We start from the raw sequence: 20952 nt of genomic DNA on the forward strand, positions 1-20952 counted from the left end.
TCTTGATCTTCATCTCCATGTCTCCAGCCCCTGGCCCCAAACATGATACGTAGTAGGATTCAGCAAATATTTGTTGAATGTGTGCATTGATGAATGACTCCTTGATGGGCTGAGGTCAGGTCAAGAGAAACCTCAATGGCAGAGACACTGAGAGAACCCCATTTAAAAACTGTTGAGCAGGCCAGCCTTTGGGCTTGAGTGCTGTTGAACTGTTCACCATAAAACATAAGGGAAGTCTGAGTCCAACTTTCAGCATTTGTAGTGAGACTATTTTCAGCTTTCTCAGAGACAGCATCTGTAAATAATCAGGCAGAAGCCTTTTATAAAACAACATAGAAAAACCTCAAAGACTATTCTAAGGCTGCAACATTTAAACAAGATTTTTAACCCACAGGGACGCCAAGATCAACATGGAGCTTCCTGCACATAAAAGCCTGGAATTTCATAGCAGTGTGGGGGCAAAAGCTATGAGCACATTTCCCCCTTTCTAAATTATATACTGCTTAGTGTTAATGGGAGCAGAGGGTTGGGACAGAGACAGCCCGTGGACTATGTAAGTCCCACTACGACCTCCATTGCTTCTGTAATACAGCATCCACGGTGACAGTGGTTGGGGGGCAGCCCAGGCCAGCTGGACTGCTGGAAGGCACAAGGTCACTTGTAGGTCATGCCATGATTTCATATTGGGTGTAATTATGACTGGGCTTTCATTCGACATAGAAAAAACAATCAAGGACATTGGTTGTATAGTTTTTTCTCTCACTAGAAGATACTGAGTTCAGTGGCAGCTAGAAAGCTCATTATAGCACATTCCAGAGTCACTTTCTTTTCCTTACCAGTTAGAAAGAGCTACAGACTGTCTTCTACCAAGATGAGAGGGAAAGGATGATATTAAAGCTTGAAGTCAAACTCTTCAGAAATCTCAACCTATATAATTACTGCCCAGGAGGACAGATGGGTCTCTAGATGGCTTCCGCCCCTGAACCAGGGACCACATCGGCATATTCTAACTCAGCCCACCTCAATTATAAACAAGTGAAAAACAGTGCTCCTAAACCATCCTCAGGCCAGCCCTGTGAGTGTGTTGCCGGTGTGATGTCACTGCCCCAAGTTTCTCAAGTTACTGAAAAGACACTTCTCAAGGATCTTCTGGGAGACATGCACTGAGACTGAGTTGCCGTGCCTATTACCCAAAAGGCTGGTGTTTGAACAACCATCATTATAACACCTGAGAGTTTATGCAATTCAAGTGTAACTATTTATTACCAAAGGGATTTTTGTGGTTATTTTCTTAAAAAATTAAGATGTTATTTGGAAAAATAGTGTGTTTTTGTATATTATGGACTGGATGATAAAGCTGTGTCTTCATTTTTATGTTCCTAGTTAACATAGAATCTGGAAGATCATCTAGGACCCATAAATATTTTTGAATGAATGAGTGAGAAGAATATTTACAGAGCAAAACCCTCTAGGCTGCCTGGCTATGAGTCCAGTGGTGTCTTCTTTCTGTAAACTCTGAGAAGTCTGTATAAACAAAAAGATCAGAGTGGGAATTTAAAAAGAACATTTAGTATAATTCTCAATAATTTATGTATTAACCTCATGAATACTATATCTAAAATTGTGCATGAACACATATACCCCCAACACTGCCATGTGTACATGCTTAGAGTATAACTGTGTGCATGCACATGTATATGCATTTTTTAAATATGGAAATCCTAGATAGTTAACAGTTTTTCTAGAGAGGGAGTAAAATCGGGAAATATAAAGAGAACTTCTACATTGTTACCTCACGTGTTTCTCATTTGTTGAAATCTTCCTATAATGAGTATACATTTATATATCTCCAGTTAGTAACACATAGTCCGGCATTCAGAGGACTTTCAATGTTAAGTAAGCACACAGATGAATCAGCCAATAGAGTGGCATAAAAACCATATGCAGACATTTGACTTTGAGGGTTAAGAGAGAGATGATTTTAAGGGAATCAAACTGAAGACTCAGGAAAATGAGAACATCATCTGAGTCTATTGCTGGAAGAAGCCATTAGAAATAAAGAAATAGTTATGGGTGGCCATTGCTAAAGTGTATATTTTCCAATTTTAAAAATAAAACTGCCCCAAATTAGCTACCTAACTGCTATTGGCAAAGCACATAGTATTTTGTATAGCAATAGTAGTATATCTAATCATAGATGTTCCAATGGATTTATCTGCTACCTGAACAGAGGCCAATGGCCTGGCAAGAAGGCCACTAACCCTGAAAGGACTGCACAGCCATGATGGTCTGAAAGGCCTTTATACTCACCACCATGTTCAGGCACCAAATGGTTTGCTAGATCCCCTGCAGATGAATGAGACTCTCCTGGGAAGGAGACAACAGTCTAGTGGCTCAGTCTCCAGTTATTGCCTGGGTCGACCAGATGACCAGAAATTGGCAGGATGAGTGAGAACTTTAGACCCCTATCCTGTTGGCATGACCCAAATGTATGAAACCCTTTTTTGGCCCCTCATTTAGAAAATGAGTTGGTGATATTTAAAAATTCTTGAATGGCTGCTTGGAGTCTATTTGAAGAAGCTAGTAGAAGGATCCCAGTGGCAGGAATGTCTAGATAAGATTGCCATCAGTAGTCAATCACTGAATCACTTAAATATTTTGATCAAGGGAAGAAAGTGCCTCTCAGCTTCAGTCTGGATGGCGGAGAGTCCTTGTACATGTGGCTACAGCACAGACTTTCTGTGCATTAATCATGTTGTGAAGTAGGTGATAAGCCACTGACTTCCTAAATTAAAGGCACAAAATGGCAGACATGTAATTCTTCTAATTACACCCCCAAATTTCCCCTAGATTCCTTTGAGTCATTGTGATGTTTGTCTCCTGCTTCATCAACCTACCAGCAGAAGATGAGCAACGGTGAAGGTGGAGGACCTTAAAGGGGATGAAACACTTGAGTTCATTTGTTTTCACTTTCTCAAAACAAAATAACGGCACACACTTGGAAATTTCCAAGATATGAACTGTGATTTCTCCTGATAGTAGGAAATAGTAAAGCATTTCAAGATAGAAGAAGTGAGTCATATGTTTGTACTTTTTTCACCATCTGCTTTCTACCAACATGGGCTGTTAATAAAACATATTTGGTTTATCTCACCAGGCCAGAAGGTTCTGTATTTCTATTCTAGTACATGCTTGTAATGTTAATATGTTAATATATAATTTTCATAACTCAGCAATAGAGACAGGCTTCATTTTGAGCAGCTATGTAATCCTGTATAATTTAAAGCTGTGTACACTTTTTTAAATGCCACAATAATTAAACTATTTTATTTATAACTAATTGAAGTAGGTACTTAGAAAGCTACATCACTTTTTTTTTTTTTTTTTTTTGCTAGAAGATGTGAGAAACCGAATTTTGGGCTTAAGCACCTGAGTTTTTCCCCTTCTGCTCTCTCTCACCTGTTTTTTTTTTTATAAGGGAGATGACGTGAGTTGTCCTCCCTTTACAGTCATGGTTTCTCGGTTGGTTTTCTAACCTTGATGGGAGACGATGTGACCCATCTGCACTCCAACCCAGGCCTTACAGACATCAGTCCACCAGTCAGGAGGATGCTCAGTTTCAGAGCAGAGAAAAGCCTCTCAGTAATTCCAGGGTCATAATACTAACCTAACCTCAACCATCCAAATTTCCACCAAATACACTTGACTTCAGCTAAGTCTTTGAACATGTAACCCTTTGAATGATGTTCTAAAAATGTCCATGTTGGATATGGTGTGGTAAAGTAAGTCCATAGTTTTCAATGGGGTTTCTGAGAAAAGGCAAGGCAGGACAAGATAAATAGTTTAGGATTGGCTACTTTGCATAATTTCAGAGGGCTTTGGGCTACAGGAGTGGTCTCTAGCTGCCTGGTACCTGGCCCAGAGATGATTAAGGCAGAGGACTACTGTCCCTTGGGGTGTACAGGGGGTGAGGGGGAAGACAGAGGAGATGTGGCTCCGTATTGGTTAGTTTGCACATCAAAGGCATGCTCCCCACTGGGTGCTTTGCTATCTCCAAGGATTGGCTAACCCCAGGAGGATGTCCAAATATCGTAATGTAAAGAATATTTTTAAATGTGTAATACAAATGAGTTTAATATATTTGTTAGTCTGAGTCTTTCTTATTTACCTCTCATGGAGTTACACAATCACTTGCCAAATATTTCTAGAATTATTTCCTTAGTGGTCTATGTGATTTTGAATGAATTGTACAGTATTTTTTCCAGATAGTTATAGTCCTTAGTGAGTTTAACTCCAGCCTTGGGGGTAATCCAGAACCCCATTCCCCTCACTCAGAAACTTTGTGAGGATTTTTATTAGCTATTTAGACTTTTTCTGTTGTATTTTAGCAGAAGAGATTTAGCCTGCATAGATTTTGTTGCTTTACAAATCTTAATGAGGCTTTTTCCCTTTTCAGGGTACTTAGAAATATGGAAGAATCATTCCAGTTTGCCATACTTTCTCAGACACCCATTGGCAGCTAGCCACAGGAAAATGTTTTCCTGTTTTAAGACTGAAGCAACTTTGGTGCTGAAATTTTATTTTGGTGACCCACACTCCATAGATTGCCACTAACTATATTTTCATTTCATGTTTGGATGATTTTCCGGTTATCTATTGCTATAAAACAAACCACTCGATAACTCAGTGGCTAAAGCAATTTATTATTATTATATCTTTTATCCTGTGGGTCAGAGATTCAGATGGTACAGCAGGTACAGCTCACCTCTGTACCACCCTCTTGGGGTTTCAGCTGGGACGACTGGGATAGTGGGGAACTGGAAGACCTGGGGGTAGCCGGAAACTCTCTCCCCATGTGGTCTCTTCAAGTGACTAGCTTGAGCTTCCTCAAAGAAGGGCAGCCTTAAGGTAGTCCAAGAATCAGAAAATGCAAGCTGCTAGTCTTCATAGCCTGCAAATTGGCATGGTATCCTTTCTGCCACACTCTGTTGGCTAAGCTGTTAAAGAGATACCCCCATGCCCCTTCAGATTCAAGGGGAGGGGGCATAGACTTCACCCCTCAATAAGAGGAAAAGTGAAGAATCTGTGGTCATCTTTAACCTAGCATAGATGATAAGTCAATAACACCCAGCATTTAGCATATCTACAAAAAGGAAACTATTTATTAATCTCACTCTGCACCTGCCTTTAAAAGATAGATATTCAATTGTAGTTCATTTCAGAATTCTCCCTAGGTGAAGATAGTTGCAATCTTTCTGTGGGAAAATTTTAACCTCAAACTCATATTATGACTCCATAATCATCTAAAACTTATACAGTGTGTATGAAGATATCCAATTATATGTCCTTATACTTATTGGATATTTTCCAAATACTTTTAAGATATATTTTCTCATCCCTACATCAATGCATGGCTATTGTTATCTTCATTTTGTAGATGAGGAAGCAGAGGCTCTGAATGCTTAAGTGTCCCAGGCCACACAGCTGCTCATGGTGGCAGAGGCAGGACCAGAATTAGGTTAGTGTTTATACTTTTGCCGATGGCTTTTTTGAATCCCTTCATGTAGGTAAAAGTAAGACGGAGACCATGGTGAGGAACGGTCTTTAATAAATATCATCATTATAAATATAATAATATATTTATAAGTAAATAATAACTGTTACCATTTTGGATGTTTATTTCCAAAAATGAAGGCAAGATCTTCTGCTTCAATCAAATACTTTGTTTTTGCATGGCTGTAATACTTACAAAGTATTTTCACACCTATTATCTATTTTGTTCCATGTACCAATCTCAAGAGTGAGCTATTGTTAATAGCACCATTTTTAGATGGAAAGCGGAAGTACAGAGATGCTACATAAAATGCTGTAGGTCATCTGGCCAACTTGTAGACCTGGTGCCCAAGCCCAGAACTTTAAACTCTGAATCCTGTGATTTCTCCATTTCTGAACCCCCATCCTTCAATACCCACAGCCCCAGTTTCTTTCCCTTTGAAGACCAAGAACAGCATACAGATGACTTACTTGTACAGAGCAGGACCATCCTCTTCAGGGACAAAATTGGGAGGCCTCAGAGGCTCTAATAACACAGAGTGGTTAGACAAAGGCAAAAAGTTCAGGGCAGTGCCAGCATCTTTAGAGGAAATGCAGAACACTCTCTAGTAGCAGGCAGTTCCAACTTCAACTGTCTCCAGGAAAAACTAATATTGTTATGATTTCTCCTGATGCACGTGAAATCAGTTGCTACAGCAGTGACCAATGTTTCTTGGAACTTGCTCACAGCAACAGGCCTTAGGAATGAAATTTCTTCTGTTGATCATGCTTTTGATGCTGATAGTGACTAACATGGCTCCTCCATTCAGCACCTCTACCGTGTCCACTTTACACCATGACCTCCTCCTAGCTAGAAAGAAGGGCAGGAGAGGTCTCTGCCACACCACTACATAGACATGTTGACAATGGCCTTAGGACGCAGCTTGGCCATGGCTGTGTTCTAGGAAAAGGGAGCCAGGCTGATAGCAAGGGAGACAATGTTTTTGTGAATATTTGAGTAGATCTGTCATCTTGCATCTGCAAGTGTCACAGACAGACTAGGAAATAAATTATATAACTTTTTGTTTAAGCTGAAGGAACATTAAGAAACACTTCAATATTTCTATTTAGATGTAAGAAATTTCTCTGAATGTTGGCTGAAGCTACAGGATGCATTTCCTAGCTGCACATTCCTTCCCCACTGCCTCACTGTCCATCTTTCTCTTAAGCTCTTTGTGTATTGGGACTCTGACAGTTGTTGCTCCCTCTCTCCAGTGTTCTTGCTATGACTGGCCCTTTGTCATTTAGATCTAAGCGTAATAATCACCTCCTGATGCCTTTAAAAAATTAGTACTTTTTTATTGAGGTATACTTAACATGACATATTAATATCAGGTATACAATGTAATTATTCAATATTTGTATACATTGTGAAATGATCACAAATGATCTAGTTATCACCTTACATAGTTACAAAATTTTTTTTCCTTGTGATGAGGACTTTTTTCTTTTTTTTTTTTGAGAGTGCATCTCTCATATTTATTGATCAAATGGTTGTTAACAACAATAAAATTCTGTATAGGGGAATCAATGCTCAATGTACAATCATTAATCCACCCCAAGCCTAATTCTCATCAGTCTCCAGTCTTCCAAAGCATAATGAACAAGTTTTTACATGGTGAACAAATTCTTACATAGTGAATAAGTTCTTACATGGTGAACAGTACAAGGGCAGTCATCACAGAAACTTTCGGTTTTGATCACTCATTATGAACTATAAACAATCAGGTCAAATATGAATATTCGTTTGATTTTTATACTTGATTTATATGTGAATCCCACATTTCTCCCTTTATTATTATTATTATTTTTTTAAATAAAATGCTGACGTGGTAGGTAGATGCAAGATAAAGGTAGAAAACATAGTTTAGTGTTGTAAGAGAGCAAATGTAGATGATCAGGTGTGTGCCTGTAGACTATGTGTTAATCCAAGCTAGACAAGGGCAATAAAACATCCACGGCTGCAGAAGATTTCTCTCAAAACGGGGGGGTTAGGTTCTAAACCTCATCTCTGTTGATCCCCAGTTTCTCACCTGATGGCCCCCCTGCGACTGTGCCTGTCTTAGGTTGTTCCTCCCTTGAGGAATCTTACCTGTCAGTGGCTAACCAGTCATCTTCCAGGGCCATACAGGGAAATGTAAAGTTGGTAAGTGAGAGAGAGGCCATATTGTTTGAAAAGGTTAGCTTTTTACTTCTTTGCAGATTTATGCCCTGTGGCTTCTATGCCCAGCATTTGTCTTGAGGTATCTTTACCACTTGGAGGAATTATGATACTCGGTGAATTCTATTTAAGGGTTGTAATTAGGAAGGAAGAGAAAAGCTATAGAGGTAGCAGACGGAAGAAAACATGGGAAGATTGATTATTTCTTTGACATATCTTCTTGTAGAGTAACTTAAGCTTGTATAGGTTTTAAACTACTAATTAAATTGTGCACACACATTAACATAATAGGAATACAGTTACATAACCAAAGCAGATCTATAATTACCAGCCATCTCCAGTGAAGCCAAGAAAACCAGTTAGGCACCCTAGGCATTTGTGAAAATTTGTCTATGATATGATGGATATTGTCCAACTGTACTTGAACAGTCTGAGAGAAATCAGACAAATTAAAACAACCCATTCCTGGGAACTGTTCACATCCCATATGTTCTTTTAACAGTAGATAGTCTGTAGTTGTAAGATTTTGGAGTGTTACAACATGCACTTTTCCTAATTCTTGGTTGAGTTCCAACAGTATAGATCCAGTCAGATTTGTTGTTTTACTGTATGCACAGGCCAGCTTAGATATCTCCTTCTTCATTTCAATGGCAAGTCCAGGAACCGGTGGGATGAATGCAGCTACAACTGCAGCATCGCCTGGATCTTTGTTGAGGTTTTTTGATGATCATCTTCTGGTATGACTCTTCCAGAGAGTGCTGATGTTGGAAGTTCTTCTTCATATTATATCTTAGTTCATTTTCTGGGTAGCCAAATTAGGCTTTGATCCTCTGTATAAACACAAACAGACCCTTTGCCCACACTTTTATATGCCCTTTATACCATTGTGTAGAACTCATTGGAGGTCACCACACAGGAACTGCTTTTTTTTTTTTAAGAGAAAGGAATATTATCAGAAAAATGTACTTTCATAGCTGATCATCTGACACCCTTTAAATGATCAAAATTAAGGATATTTAAAGCATGTATTAATCGTTGATTTACAGTTAGTTTTATCCTGTCAGGGAGTAATCCCCCTTCTCTTTCATTCTTTTTTTGTTGTTGTTGTTATATTTAATCTATACTTACATGAAGAATATTATGTTTACTAGGCTCTCCCCTATACCAGGTCCCCCCCATAAACCTCCCTACAGTCACTGTCCATCAGCACAGCAAAATGCCATAGAATCACTACTGGTCTTCTCTGTCTTGTACAGCCCTCCCCTTTCTCCCACCCCCCCCATGCATGCTAATCTTAATACCCCTCTTCTTCTCCCCCCTTCTTATTCCTCACCACCCACCCATCCTCCCCAGTCCCTTTCCCTTTCGTACCTGTTAGTCCATTCTTGGGTTCTGTGATTCCGCTGCTGTTTTGTTCCTTCAGTTTTTCCTTTGTTCTTATACTCCACAGATGAGTGAAATCATTTGGTACTTGTCTTTCTCTGCCTGGCTTATTTCACTGAGCATAATACCCTCCAGGTCCATCCATGTTGCTGCAAATGGTAGGATTTGCTCTCTTCTTATGGCTGAGTAATATTCCATTGTGTATATGTACCACATCTTCTTTATCCATTCATCTACCGATGGACATGTAGGTTGCTTCTAATTCTTGGCTATTGTAAATAGTGCTGTGATAAACATAGGGTGCATCTGTCTTTCTCAAACTTGATTGCTGCATTCTTAGGGTAAATTCCTAGGAGTGGAATTCCTGGGTCAAATGGTAAGTCTGTTTTGAGCATTTTGATGAACCTCCATACTGCTTTCCACTGCTGCACTGCTGCATTCTTAGGGTAAATTCCTAGGAGTGGAATTCCTGGGTCAAATGGTAAGTCTGTTTTGAGCATTTTGATGAACCTCCATACTGCTTTCCACAATGGTTGAACTAATTTACATTCCCACCAGCAGTGTAGGAGGGTTCCCCTTTCTCCACAGCCTTGCCAACATTTGTTGTTGTTTGTCTTTTGTATAGCAGCCATCCTTACTGGTGTGAGGTGATACCTCATTGTAGTTTTGATTTGCATTTCTCTGATAATTAGTAATGTGGAGCATCTTTACATGTGTCTGTTGGCCATCTGTATTTCTTTTTTGGAGAACTGTCTGTTCAGTTCCTCTGCCCATTTTTTAATTGGATTATTTGATTTTTGTTTGTTGAGGCGTGTGAGCTCTTTATATATTTTGGACGTCAAGCCTTTATCGGATCTGTGATTTACAAACATATTCTCCCTTTTTGTTCTATTGATGGTGTCCTTTGCTGTACAGAAGCTTTTCAGCTTAATATAGTCCCACTTGTTCATTTTTGCTGTTGTTTTCCTTGCCTGGGGAGATATGTTCAAGAGAGGTCACTCATGTTTATGTCTAAGAGGTTTTTGCCTATGTTTTTTTCCACGAGTTTAATGGTTTCATGACTTACATTCAGGTCTTTGATCCATTTTGAATTTATGTTTGTATATGGGGTTACACAATGGTCCACTTTCATTCTCCTACATGTAGCTGTCCAGTTTTGCCAGCACCATCTGTTGAAGAGACTGTCATTTCGCCATTGCATGTCCATGGCTCCTTTATCAAATACTAATTGACCATATATGTTTGGATTAATGTCTGGAGTCTCTAGTCTGCTCCACTGGTCTGTGGCTCTGTTCTTGTGCCACTACCAAATTATCTTGATTACTATGACTTTATAGTAGAGTTTGAAGTTGGGGAGTGAGATCCCCCCCACCACTTTGTTCTTCCTTCAAAGGATTGCTTTGGCTATTTGGGATCTTTGGTGTTTCCATATGAATTTTTGAATTATTTGTTCCAGTTCATTGAAGAGTGTTGCTGGTAATTTGATAGGGATTGCATCAAATCTGTATATTGCTTTGGGCAGGATGGCCATTTTGACGATATTGATTCTTCCTAGCCACGAGCATGGGATGAATTTCCATTTGTTAGTGTCCCCTTTAATTTCTCTTAAGAGTGACTTGTAGTTTTCAGAGTATAGGTCATTCACTTCTTTGGTTAGATTTATTCCTAGGTATTTTATTCTTTTTGATGAAATTGTGAATGGAATTGTTTTCCTGATTTCTCTTTCTATTGGTTCATTGTTAGTGTATAGGAAAGCTACAGATTTCTGTGTGTTAATTTGTATCCTGCAACTCTGCTGTATCCCGATATCAGTTCTAGTAGTTTTGGGGTGGAGTCTTTAGGGTTTTTTATGTACAATATCATGTCATCTGCAAATAGTGACAGTTTAACTTCTTCTTTACCAATCTGGATTCATTGTATTTCTTTGTTTTGTCTGATTGCTGTGGCTAGGACCTCCAGTACTATGTTAAATAGCAGTGGGGAGAGTGGGCATCCCTGTCTAGTTCCTGATCTCAGAGGAAAAGCTTTCAGCTTCTCGCTGTTCAGTATAATGTTGGCTGTGGTTTTATGATATATGGCCTTTATTATGTTGAGGTACTTGCCCTCTATTCCCATTTTGCTGAGACATTTTATCATGAATGGATGTTGAATTTTGTCAAATGCTTTTTCAGCATCTATGGAGATGATCATGTGGTTTTTGTCTTTCTTTTTGTTGATGTGTTGGATGATGTTGATGGATTTTCAAATGTTGTACTATCCTTGCATCCCTAGGATGAATCCCACTTGGTCATGGTGTATGATCCTTTTGATATACTGTTGAATTCTGTTTGCTGATATTTTATTGAGTATTTTTGCATCTACATTCATCAGGGATATTGGTCTGTAATTTTCTTTTTTGGTGGGGTGTTTGCCTGGTTTTGGTATTAGGGTGATGTTGGCTTCATAGAATGAGTTTGGGAGTATTCCCTACGTTCTATTTTTTGGAAAACTTTAAGGAGAATGGGTATTATGTCTTCCCTGTGTGTCTGATAAAATTCCGAGGTAAATCCATCCGGCCCAGGGGTTTTGTTCTTGGGTTTTTTGATTACCGTTCCAATATCTTTGCTCTTAATTGGTTTGTTTAACTTCTGTGTTTCTTTCTTGGTCAGTCTTGGAAGGTTGTATTTTTCTAGGAAGTTGTTCATTTCTTCTAGGTTTTCCACCTTGTTGGCATATAGGTTTTCATAGTAGTCTTTAATAATTCTTTGTATTTCTGTGGAGTCTGTCATGATTTTTCCGTTCTCATTTCTGATTCTGTTGATTTGTGTTGATTCTCTTTTTCTCTTAATAAGTTTGGCTAGAGGCTTATCTATTTTGTTTATTTTCTCAAAGAACCAGCTCTTGGTTTCATTGATTTTTGCTATTGTTTTATTCTTCTCAATTTTGTTTATTTCTTCTCTGATCTTTATTATGTCCCTCCTTCTGCTGACTTTAGGCCTCATTTGTTCTTCTTTTTCCAGTTTTGATAATTGTGATGTTAGACTATTCATTTGGGATTGTTCTTCCTTCTTCAAGTGTGCCTGGATCACTGTATACTTTCCTCTTAGTATACTATATACTATTCCTCTTATATACTGCTTTCGCTGCATCCCACAGAAGTTGGGGCTTTGTGTTGTTGTTGTCATTTGTTTCCATATATTCCTTGATCTCTGTTTTAATTTGTTCGTTGATCCATTGATTATTTAGGAGCATGTTGTTAAGCCTCCATGTGTTTGTGAGCCTTTTTGTTTTCTTTGTAGAATTTATTTCTACTTCTATACCTTTGTGGTCTGAAAAATTGGTTGGTAGAATATCATTTTGGATTTTGCTGAGGCTCTTTTTGTGAGCTAGTATGTGGTCTATTCTGGAGAATGTCCCATGTCACTTGAGTAGAATGTATATCCTGTTGCTTTTGGATGTAGAGTTCTATAGATGTCTATTAGGTCCATCTGCTCTACTGTGTTCTTCAGTGCTTCCGTGTCCTTACTTATTTTCTGCCTGGTGGATCTATCCTTTGGGGTGAGTGGTGTGTTGAAGTCTCCTAAAATGAATGCATTGCAGTCTATTTTCCCCTTTAGTTCTGTTAGTATTGTTTCACATATGCTGGTGCTCCTGTGTTGGGTGCATATATATTTAGAATGGTTATATCCTCTTGTTGGACTGAGCCCTTTATCATTATGTAGTGTCCTTCTTTATCTCTTGTTACATTCTTTGTTTTGAAGTCTATTTTGTCTGATGTTAGTACTGCAACCCCTGCTTTCTTCTCACTGTTGTTTGCCTGAAATATGTTATTCCATCCCTTGACTTTTAGTCTGTACATGTCTTTGGGTTTGAGGTGAGTTTCTTGTAAGCAGCATATAGATGGGTCTTGCTTTTTTATCCATTCTATTACTCTGTGTCTTTTGATTGGTGCATTCAGTCCATTTACATTTAGGGTGACTATTGAAAGATATGTACTTATTGCCATTGCAGGCTTTAAATTCGTGGTTACCAAAGGTTCAAGGTTAGCCTCTTTAGTATCTTACCGCCTAACTTAGCTCGCTTATTGAGCTGTTATATACACTATCTGGAGATTCTTTTCTTCTCTCCCTTCTTATTCCTCCTCCTCCATTCTTCATATGTTGGGTGTTTTTGTTCTGTGCTCTTTCTAGGAGTGCTCCCATCTAGAGCAGTCCCTGTAAGATGCCCTGTAGAGGTGGTTTGTGGGAAGCAAATTCCCTCAACTTTTGCTTGTCTGGGAATTGTTTAATCCCGCCATCATATTTAAATGATAGTCGTGCTGGAGACAGTATCCTTGGTTCAAGGCCCTTCTGTTTCATTGCATTAAATATATCATGCCATTCTCTTCTGGCCTGTAGCGTTTCTGTTGAGAAGTCTGATGTCAGCGTGATGGGTTTTCCTTTATAGGTGACCTTTTTCTCTCTAGCTGCTTTTAAAACTCTTTCCTTGTCCTTGATCTTTGCCATTTTAATTAGTATGTGTCTTAGTGTTGTACTACTTGGATCCTTTCTGTTGGGGGTTCTGTATATTTCTGTGGTCTGTTCGATTATTTCCTCCCCCAGTTTGGGGAAGTTTTCAGCAATTATTTCTTCCAAGATTCTTTCCGTCCCATTTCCTCTGTCTTCTTCTTCTGGTACCCCTATAATACAGATATTGTTCCTTTTGGATTGGTCACACAGTTCTCTTAATATTGTTTCATTCCTTTAGATCCTTTTATCTCTCTCTATGTCAGCTTCTATGCGTTCCTGTTCTCTGGTTTCAATTCCATCAATGGCCTCTTGCATCTTATCCATTCTGCTTATAAATCCTTCCAGAGTTTGTTTCATTTCTGTAATCTCCTTTCTGGCATCTGTGATCTCCCTCCGGACTTCATCCCATTTCTCTTGCGTATTTCTCTGCATCACTGTCAGCATGTTTATGATTTTTATTTTGAATTCTTTGTCAGGGAGACTGGTTAGGTCTGTCTCCTTGTCTGGTGTCTCTGTGATCTTGGTTTGCCTGTAATTTTGTCTTTTCATGGTGATAGGAATAGTTTGCAGAGCTGGGACTAGTGACGGCTAGAAGAACTTCCCTTCTTGTTGGTTTGTGGCCTTCCTCTCCTGGGAGAATAGCAACCTCTAGTGGCTTGTGCTTGGTAGCTGCACACAGACAGGGTTTCTGTTTCCTGCCCATCTGCTATGGAGTTTATCTCCACTGTTGCTGTGGGCATGGCCTGGCTCCGGCTGCTGCTCCAAAGTGGTGGAGTTGTGTTGGAGGGGGAGTGGCCAGGAGGCTATTTATCTCCGTAAGGCTATTTATCCCCTGCAGCCCAGGGGATTAAAGTGCCCAGAGATCCCCGGGTTCCCTACCTCTGGACTAAGTGTCCCACCCTGCCCCTTTAAGAGTTCCAAAAAGCACCCACCAAAACAAAACAACAACCACAAAAAAAAAAAAAATGGCCTCTCATTTTTCTTTATTCTCCGGCGCCAGCCTCGTGCACCCGCTCACCGGTCTTGCTGCCCTGTTTCCCTAATATTGAGGTCCCTGTCCCTTTAAGACTTCCAAAAAGCGCTCGCCAAAACAAAACAACAAAACAACAACAACAACAACAAAAAATGGCCGCTCGCTGTTCTTTTGTTCTCCGGCGCCAGCCTCCTATACCCGCTCGCCAGTCTTGCTGCCCTGTTTCCCTAGTATTGGGGTCCCTGTCCCTTTAAGACTTCCAAAAAGCACCCGCCACAACAAAAAAAAAAAAGGGAAAAAATGTGGCTGCTCGGTATTCTTTTGTTCTCTGGTGCCGGTCTCCAATACCCACTCGCCAGTCTTGCTGCCCTGTTTCCCTAGCATTGGGGTCCCTGTCCCTTTAAGTCTTCCAAAAAGCACTCACCACAACAAAACAACAGAAAAAAGAAAAAAAGATGGCCGCTCGCTTTTCTTTTGTCCTGTGGTGCCAGCCTCTGGTACCCACTCACCGTTCTTGCTGCCCTCTTTCCCTAGTATCCAGGGCCCCACACATGCACTGTGTCTGCACTCTGGTCTGGATGGCTGGGGCTGGGTGTTCAGCAGTCCTGGCCTCCTTCTCCTTCCCGCTCAGACCTCTGTCCTCCCACCAGGAGCTGGGGCGAGGGGTGCTCGGGACCCGCCAGCCGGGGCTTGTATCTTACCCCCTTCACGAGGCACTGGGTTCTCGCAGGTTTTGATGTGGTCTGGATGTTGTCCTGTGTCCTCTGGTCTCTATTTTAGGAAGAGTTGTCTTTGTTATATTTTCATAGATATATGTGGTTTTGGGAGGAGATTTCCGCTGCTCTACTCACGCCGCCATCTTGGCTCCCAAGAACTTTCAAGATGTACTCTAAGCAACTTTTAAATATGGAATACAGCATTACTAACAATAGTCACTATGCTGATATTACATTCCCATGATATATTTATTTTATACCTTTTGTACCTTTTGACCCACTTGACCTTTCTCTCCCATCCCCCACCCCTTGCCTCCAGCAACCACTAATCTGTTCTGTGTATCTGAGCTTGATTTTTGTTTGTTTTTCAGATTATACATATAAGTGAGATCATGCAGTATTTGTATTTCTGTGACTTACTTCACTTAGCATAATGCCCTTGCGGTCCATCCATATTGCAAAAAGCAGGATTTCATTTTAATGTCTTAGTAATACTCCTTTGTATATATATATGTCATATTTCCTCTATCCGTTCATCCACTGATGGACACTTAAGCTGTTTACATATTGTGGCTATTGTAAATAGTGCTGCAGTGAACATGGAAGTGCATATATCTTTTTGAGTTAGTATTTTCATTTTTTTTGGATCAATACCCAGAAGTTAAACTACTGGGTCATATGGTAGATTTTTTTTTCATTTTTAGGGGAACCTCCATACTGTTTTCCATAGTGTCTGCACCAATTTACATTCCCACCAACAGTGCACAAGGGTTGCCTTTTCTCCACATCCTTGCTTATACCTGTTATTTCTTGTCATTGTGAAAATAGCCATTCTAACTGGAGTGAGGTGTTTTATTAAATTGTGGTTTTGATTTGCATTTCTCTGATGATTTGTAATGTTGAGCAACTTTTCATGTGCCTGTGGGACATCTGTATGTCTTCTTAGGAAAAATGTCCATTCAGATCTTCTGCTTGTTTTTTAATTGGATTGTTTGATTTTTTGCTGTTGAGTTGTATTAGTTCTTTATGTTTTTAGATAGTAACCCCTTATCAGATATATGATTTGAAAATAAATATCATTTGCAAATGAAAGGTTGCCTTTTCATTTTGTTGATGGTTTCTTTTGCTGTGCAGAAGCTTTAGTTTGATGTAGTCCCACCTGTTTATTTTTTGCTTTTAGTGTTAGACTGAAAAATCATTTCCAAGACCAATATCAATAAGGTTATCACCTATGTTTTCTTCTAGGAATTTTATGTTATCAGGTCTTAAGTTAGTCTTTAATCCATTTTGATTAATTTTTGTGTATGATGTAAGATAGTGGTCTAGTTTCATTCTTTTTGCATGTGGCTGTCCAGTTTTACCAACACAATCGATTGAAGAAACTCTCTTCTCTCCATTGTGTATTCTTGGCTCCTTTGTGGTAAATTAATTAGCCTTGTATGCTTGGGTTTACTTCTGGGCTCTCTATTCTATTCCATTGATTTATATGTTTGTTTTTCTGCTGATACCATGCTGTTCTGATTACTATAGCTTTGTAATATAGTTTGAAGTCAAGGAGCATGATGCCTCCAGCTTTGTTCTTTCTGAGGATTCCTTTGGCTATTGGGCCCTTTTTTGGTTCCATACAAATTTAGGATTATTCTGTTTCTGTGAAAAATGCCTTTGGAATTTTGATAGTGGTTGCACTGAATCTATAGATTGCCTTGAGTAGTATGGACATTTTAACAATATTCTTCCAATCTATGGACAAAGGCTATCTTTCCATTTATTTTTGTATTCTTCACTTTCATTAATGTCTTAAAGTTTTCAGTGTATGGTCATTTACCTCCTTGATTAAATTTATTCCTAGGTATTTTTGTAATGCAATTGTAAATGGGATTATTTCTTAATTTCTCTTTCTCATTGGTCTTTATTACTTTATAGAAATTCAACAGATTTTTTTATATTTTGAGTCCTTCAACTTTACTGAATTTACTAGTTTAACAGTTTTTTTAGTGGAGTCATTAGGATTTTGCATATATAAAATCATGTTATCTGCAAATAGTGACAGTTTTCCTTCTTCCTTTCCAACTTGGTTCCCTTTCATTTCTTTTTCTTGCCTAATTTATCTGGTTAACACTTCCAATACTATGTTGAGTAAAAGTGGTAAGAGTGGAAATCCTTGTCTTGTTCCTGATCTCAGAGGAAAAGCTTTCACCTTTTCACTGTTGAGTATGATGTTAGGGGTTGGGTTGTCATATATGGCCACATATATGACATATATGGGTGTCATATATGGCCACACTCCCTCTATACCCACTGCTGAAAGTTTTTATCATGAATGGATGTTGAGTTTTGTTAATGTGGTTTATCACATTGATTGATTTTGCAGATGTTAAACCATCCTTGGAACAAATCCTACTTGATCATAATATACTTTTAATATATTGTGAATTCAGTTTGTTAATATTCTGTTGAGGATTTTTGCATGTATCTTCACCAAGGATATTGGCCTATAATTTTCTTTTCTTGTGGGATATTTTTTCTAGTTTTGATATCAGAGTAATGCTCACCTTGTAAAATGAGTTTGGAAGTGTTCCATCCTCTTCCTTTTTTTTTTTTTATGAAGAGTTTGAGAAGAATTGGTGTTGATTCTTTGTTCAATGTTTGGTAGAATTTACCAGTGAATCCATCTGGTCCTGGGTTTCTGTTTATTGGAAAAATTTTTATTACTGATCCAATCTCCTCACTAGTAATTTGCCTGTTCTGATCTTCTGTTTCTCCATGATTCAATGTAGGTAGGTTGTATGTTTCTAGGAGTTTATCATCTTCTTCTAGGTTGTCAAATTTGTTGGTATATAATTGTTTGTAGTAGTCTCTTATGATCATTTGTATTCCTGTGGTATTAATTGTAGTGTCTTCTTTTTCATTTCTGATTTTGTTTGAGTCCTTTCTCTTATTTCCTTCGTGACTAGCTAAAGCTTTGTCAGTTTTATCTTTTCAGAGAACCAACTCTTTCATTTTCTATTGTCTTTTTAGTCTCTGTTTCATTTATTTCTACTCTGATCTTTGTTATTTCCTTCCTTGTAATTTTGGGCTTCATTTTTTCTTCTTTTTCCAGTTCCCTGATGTGTAAAGTTAAGTTGTTTGGTATTTTACTTGTTTCTTGAGGTAGCATTTATTGCTATGGATGTCCCTCTTAAGATGGCTAATACTGAGTCCCATAAATTTTGGTATGTTGTACTTCCAGTTTCTTTTATTTCAAGGTTTTTTTCTTTTCTTGATTTTTTCTTTGATCCACTAGTTGTTTAGTAGCACAATGCTTAATCTCTACATAATTTTGAATTTTCCAGTTTTCTTTTTGTAATTGATTTCTAATTCCATACCATAGTGGTCAGAAAAAATGCTTGATATGATTTCAGTCTACTTAAGTTTATTAAGAGTCATTTTGTGGCCTAAAATGATCTATCCTAGAAAATGTTCCTTATGCACTTGATAAGAATGTGTATTCTGTTGCTTTTGGATGGAATGTTCTCTGCATATCTGTTAGTTCCATCTGGTCTAACATGCTGTGTAAGGCCAGTGTTTCCTTATTGATTTTCTGTTTAGGTGATCTGTCCACTTCCTGACTTTTTGAGGACCCAATAGCAAAAGAAGCCACTTTGATTTTCTGTGTAGTACTTATCACTTTGATATTTTCATGTTACTTTGTTTACGGTGTGTCTCTTTCCCAGCTCCTTATTCCCAACTCAGAAGCAAGTTTATGGGGACAGAGACTTTGTCTGTGTTGGTCAACACCATAACCATTAGAACAATGTCTGGCCCAGAGACTCCAAATATATGTAAATCTAAAGAACTATTCCTAGTTACTTCAGTTCTTTCCACCTGCCAGGCTTTGTCACACACCCATGCCTTTGCACATGCTGAACCATCTACCTGGAATTCCTTTTCCTACCTTCTTCCTTTTCTACCTATCCCCAATTAGATTGCCAGACTTTATCTCATGCTGTCCAAATGTAGGGCAAGAAAGGTCTTCTAGCCTTAATATTACTATTTTTTGAAAACTTTAAGTACAGAGACCTGTCAGACCTTAATCTTTTCTAGAGCTGGTGCTTCCCCATGACTCCCTCGAGAGAAACACATCAACAGTGTTCCTGCTGTGTGACTGAGTACAGAGGACATGGAAAAGTCCCAGATCTTTATCATATGAATAAAAATTTGAAGTTACCTCCCTGCTCATAACAGAAGTGATTCCTTACTAGAGAGGAGGCCACTTTCAATGCCTTGTGGAATTCCTCTAGGATATAGTAACAAGATATTTAACCAAATGTCAAGACAGCAATTAGAAAAAGACCCGTAACTCATATATATTGTGTCAGTGACTCTCCTATTACATTTCTTTTCAATCTCTGACCTGATTCATCATTATTTTCTTCCTTTCCTTGACAGCAGGTAATATCTTAAGACCCAGTTCTGTTTAATGTTTCAGTCACTTACAGTAGCCAGCATGTGATAAGTACTTCAGTAAATATTCCTGACTGGTCTTTGCTATTTTCAGTTTGCTTCTGTTTTTTTGATGAAGCTTTCTGATACTGAATTTTGTAAGTCAACACACATGACATGCCAGGTTTGAATTCTGATCTGTTGGACATTTTACTTTCTTGAGGAAAAAATGAAAACATGAATTGGATAATCCAGAAAGAAGATTAAAAGTCATCTCTCCACCCAACGAATATTTTACCCAAATAATTAGCATGATGATAACTCATTTGAGGGCATGGAAATCAGTAGCCTGGCCAGGAACTACTGATATTTAATCATTTCTAATTTATTTTTCTTCAGTATAACTTATTTTAAGCCTAACATCTTTGACAACAGAATATTGAGTAGTTGAAGAAAGACAGATATGAAATACAGTGCAATTAGGTTCATATGTCACTAAGACTGGTGACTGAATACTTTGATGTTATTGCACAGTTAACCAGAAGAGCTGTGCTATTTATTCCATTTCTCTAGGCCTCCATTTTCAACTTCAGATTAAGAAGTCAAACAAGTTGATAATTAAGAATTCATCCTTAGATGAACATGAAACTCTTCATCTGTGTTTGCATAAGAGTTTGGTTTTTGTTTGCTTGTTGTGTTTGCTTTTGCTTACTTTTTTCACCAACTTGCAAGTCACTTCAGGAGCATTAAATATTTTTAAATGAAAATTTTGTTAGGGGTTAACATCCAAAATATATAAAGAACTCACATGCCTCAACACCCAAAAAGCAAATAACTCTATTAAAAAATAGATGGAAGATATGAACAGATAATTCTCCAAAGAAGAAATTCAGATGGCCAACAGGTACATGAAAAGATGCTCCACATTGCTAATTATCAGAAATGCAAATTAAAATCACAATGCCATATCACCTCACACCAGTTAGAATGGCCAACATAGAAAAGACTAGGAACAACAAATGGTGGAGAGGATGTGGAAAAAGGGGAACCCTCCTACACTGCTGGTGGGATTGTAAACTAGTTGAACCATTGTGGAAATCAATATGGAGGTTCCTAATAAAACTAAAAATAGAAATACCATTTGACCCAGGAATTCCACTCCTAGGAATTTACCCTAATAAAACAAGTTATCAAATTCAAAAATACATATGCACCCCT

General features: G+C 38.4%; 1 protein-coding gene across 2 annotated transcripts in view; it reads left to right on the top strand.

The window, feature by feature from the left end:
- Positions 1-20952, top strand: part of COLEC12 (collectin subfamily member 12) — a 209531-nt gene that overhangs the window by 78830 nt on the left and 109749 nt on the right. Inside the window, exon 1 of one of the 2 annotated variants that reach the window (XM_073212870.1) lies at positions 5476-5518. The exons of the other annotated variant lie outside the window; for it this stretch is intronic. Coding sequence (XP_073068971.1) covers positions 5491-5518 — 28 coding nt within the window. The 5' untranslated portion in view covers positions 5476-5490. Of the gene's footprint in view, positions 1-5475; positions 5519-20952 lie in introns of those variants that run through there. 2 annotated transcript variants of the gene reach the window in all.

The sequence above is a fragment of the Manis javanica genome, chromosome 9 (assembly GCF_040802235.1).
Source record: "Manis javanica isolate MJ-LG chromosome 9, MJ_LKY, whole genome shotgun sequence".
Lineage (NCBI taxonomy): Eukaryota > Metazoa > Chordata > Mammalia > Pholidota > Manidae > Manis > Manis javanica.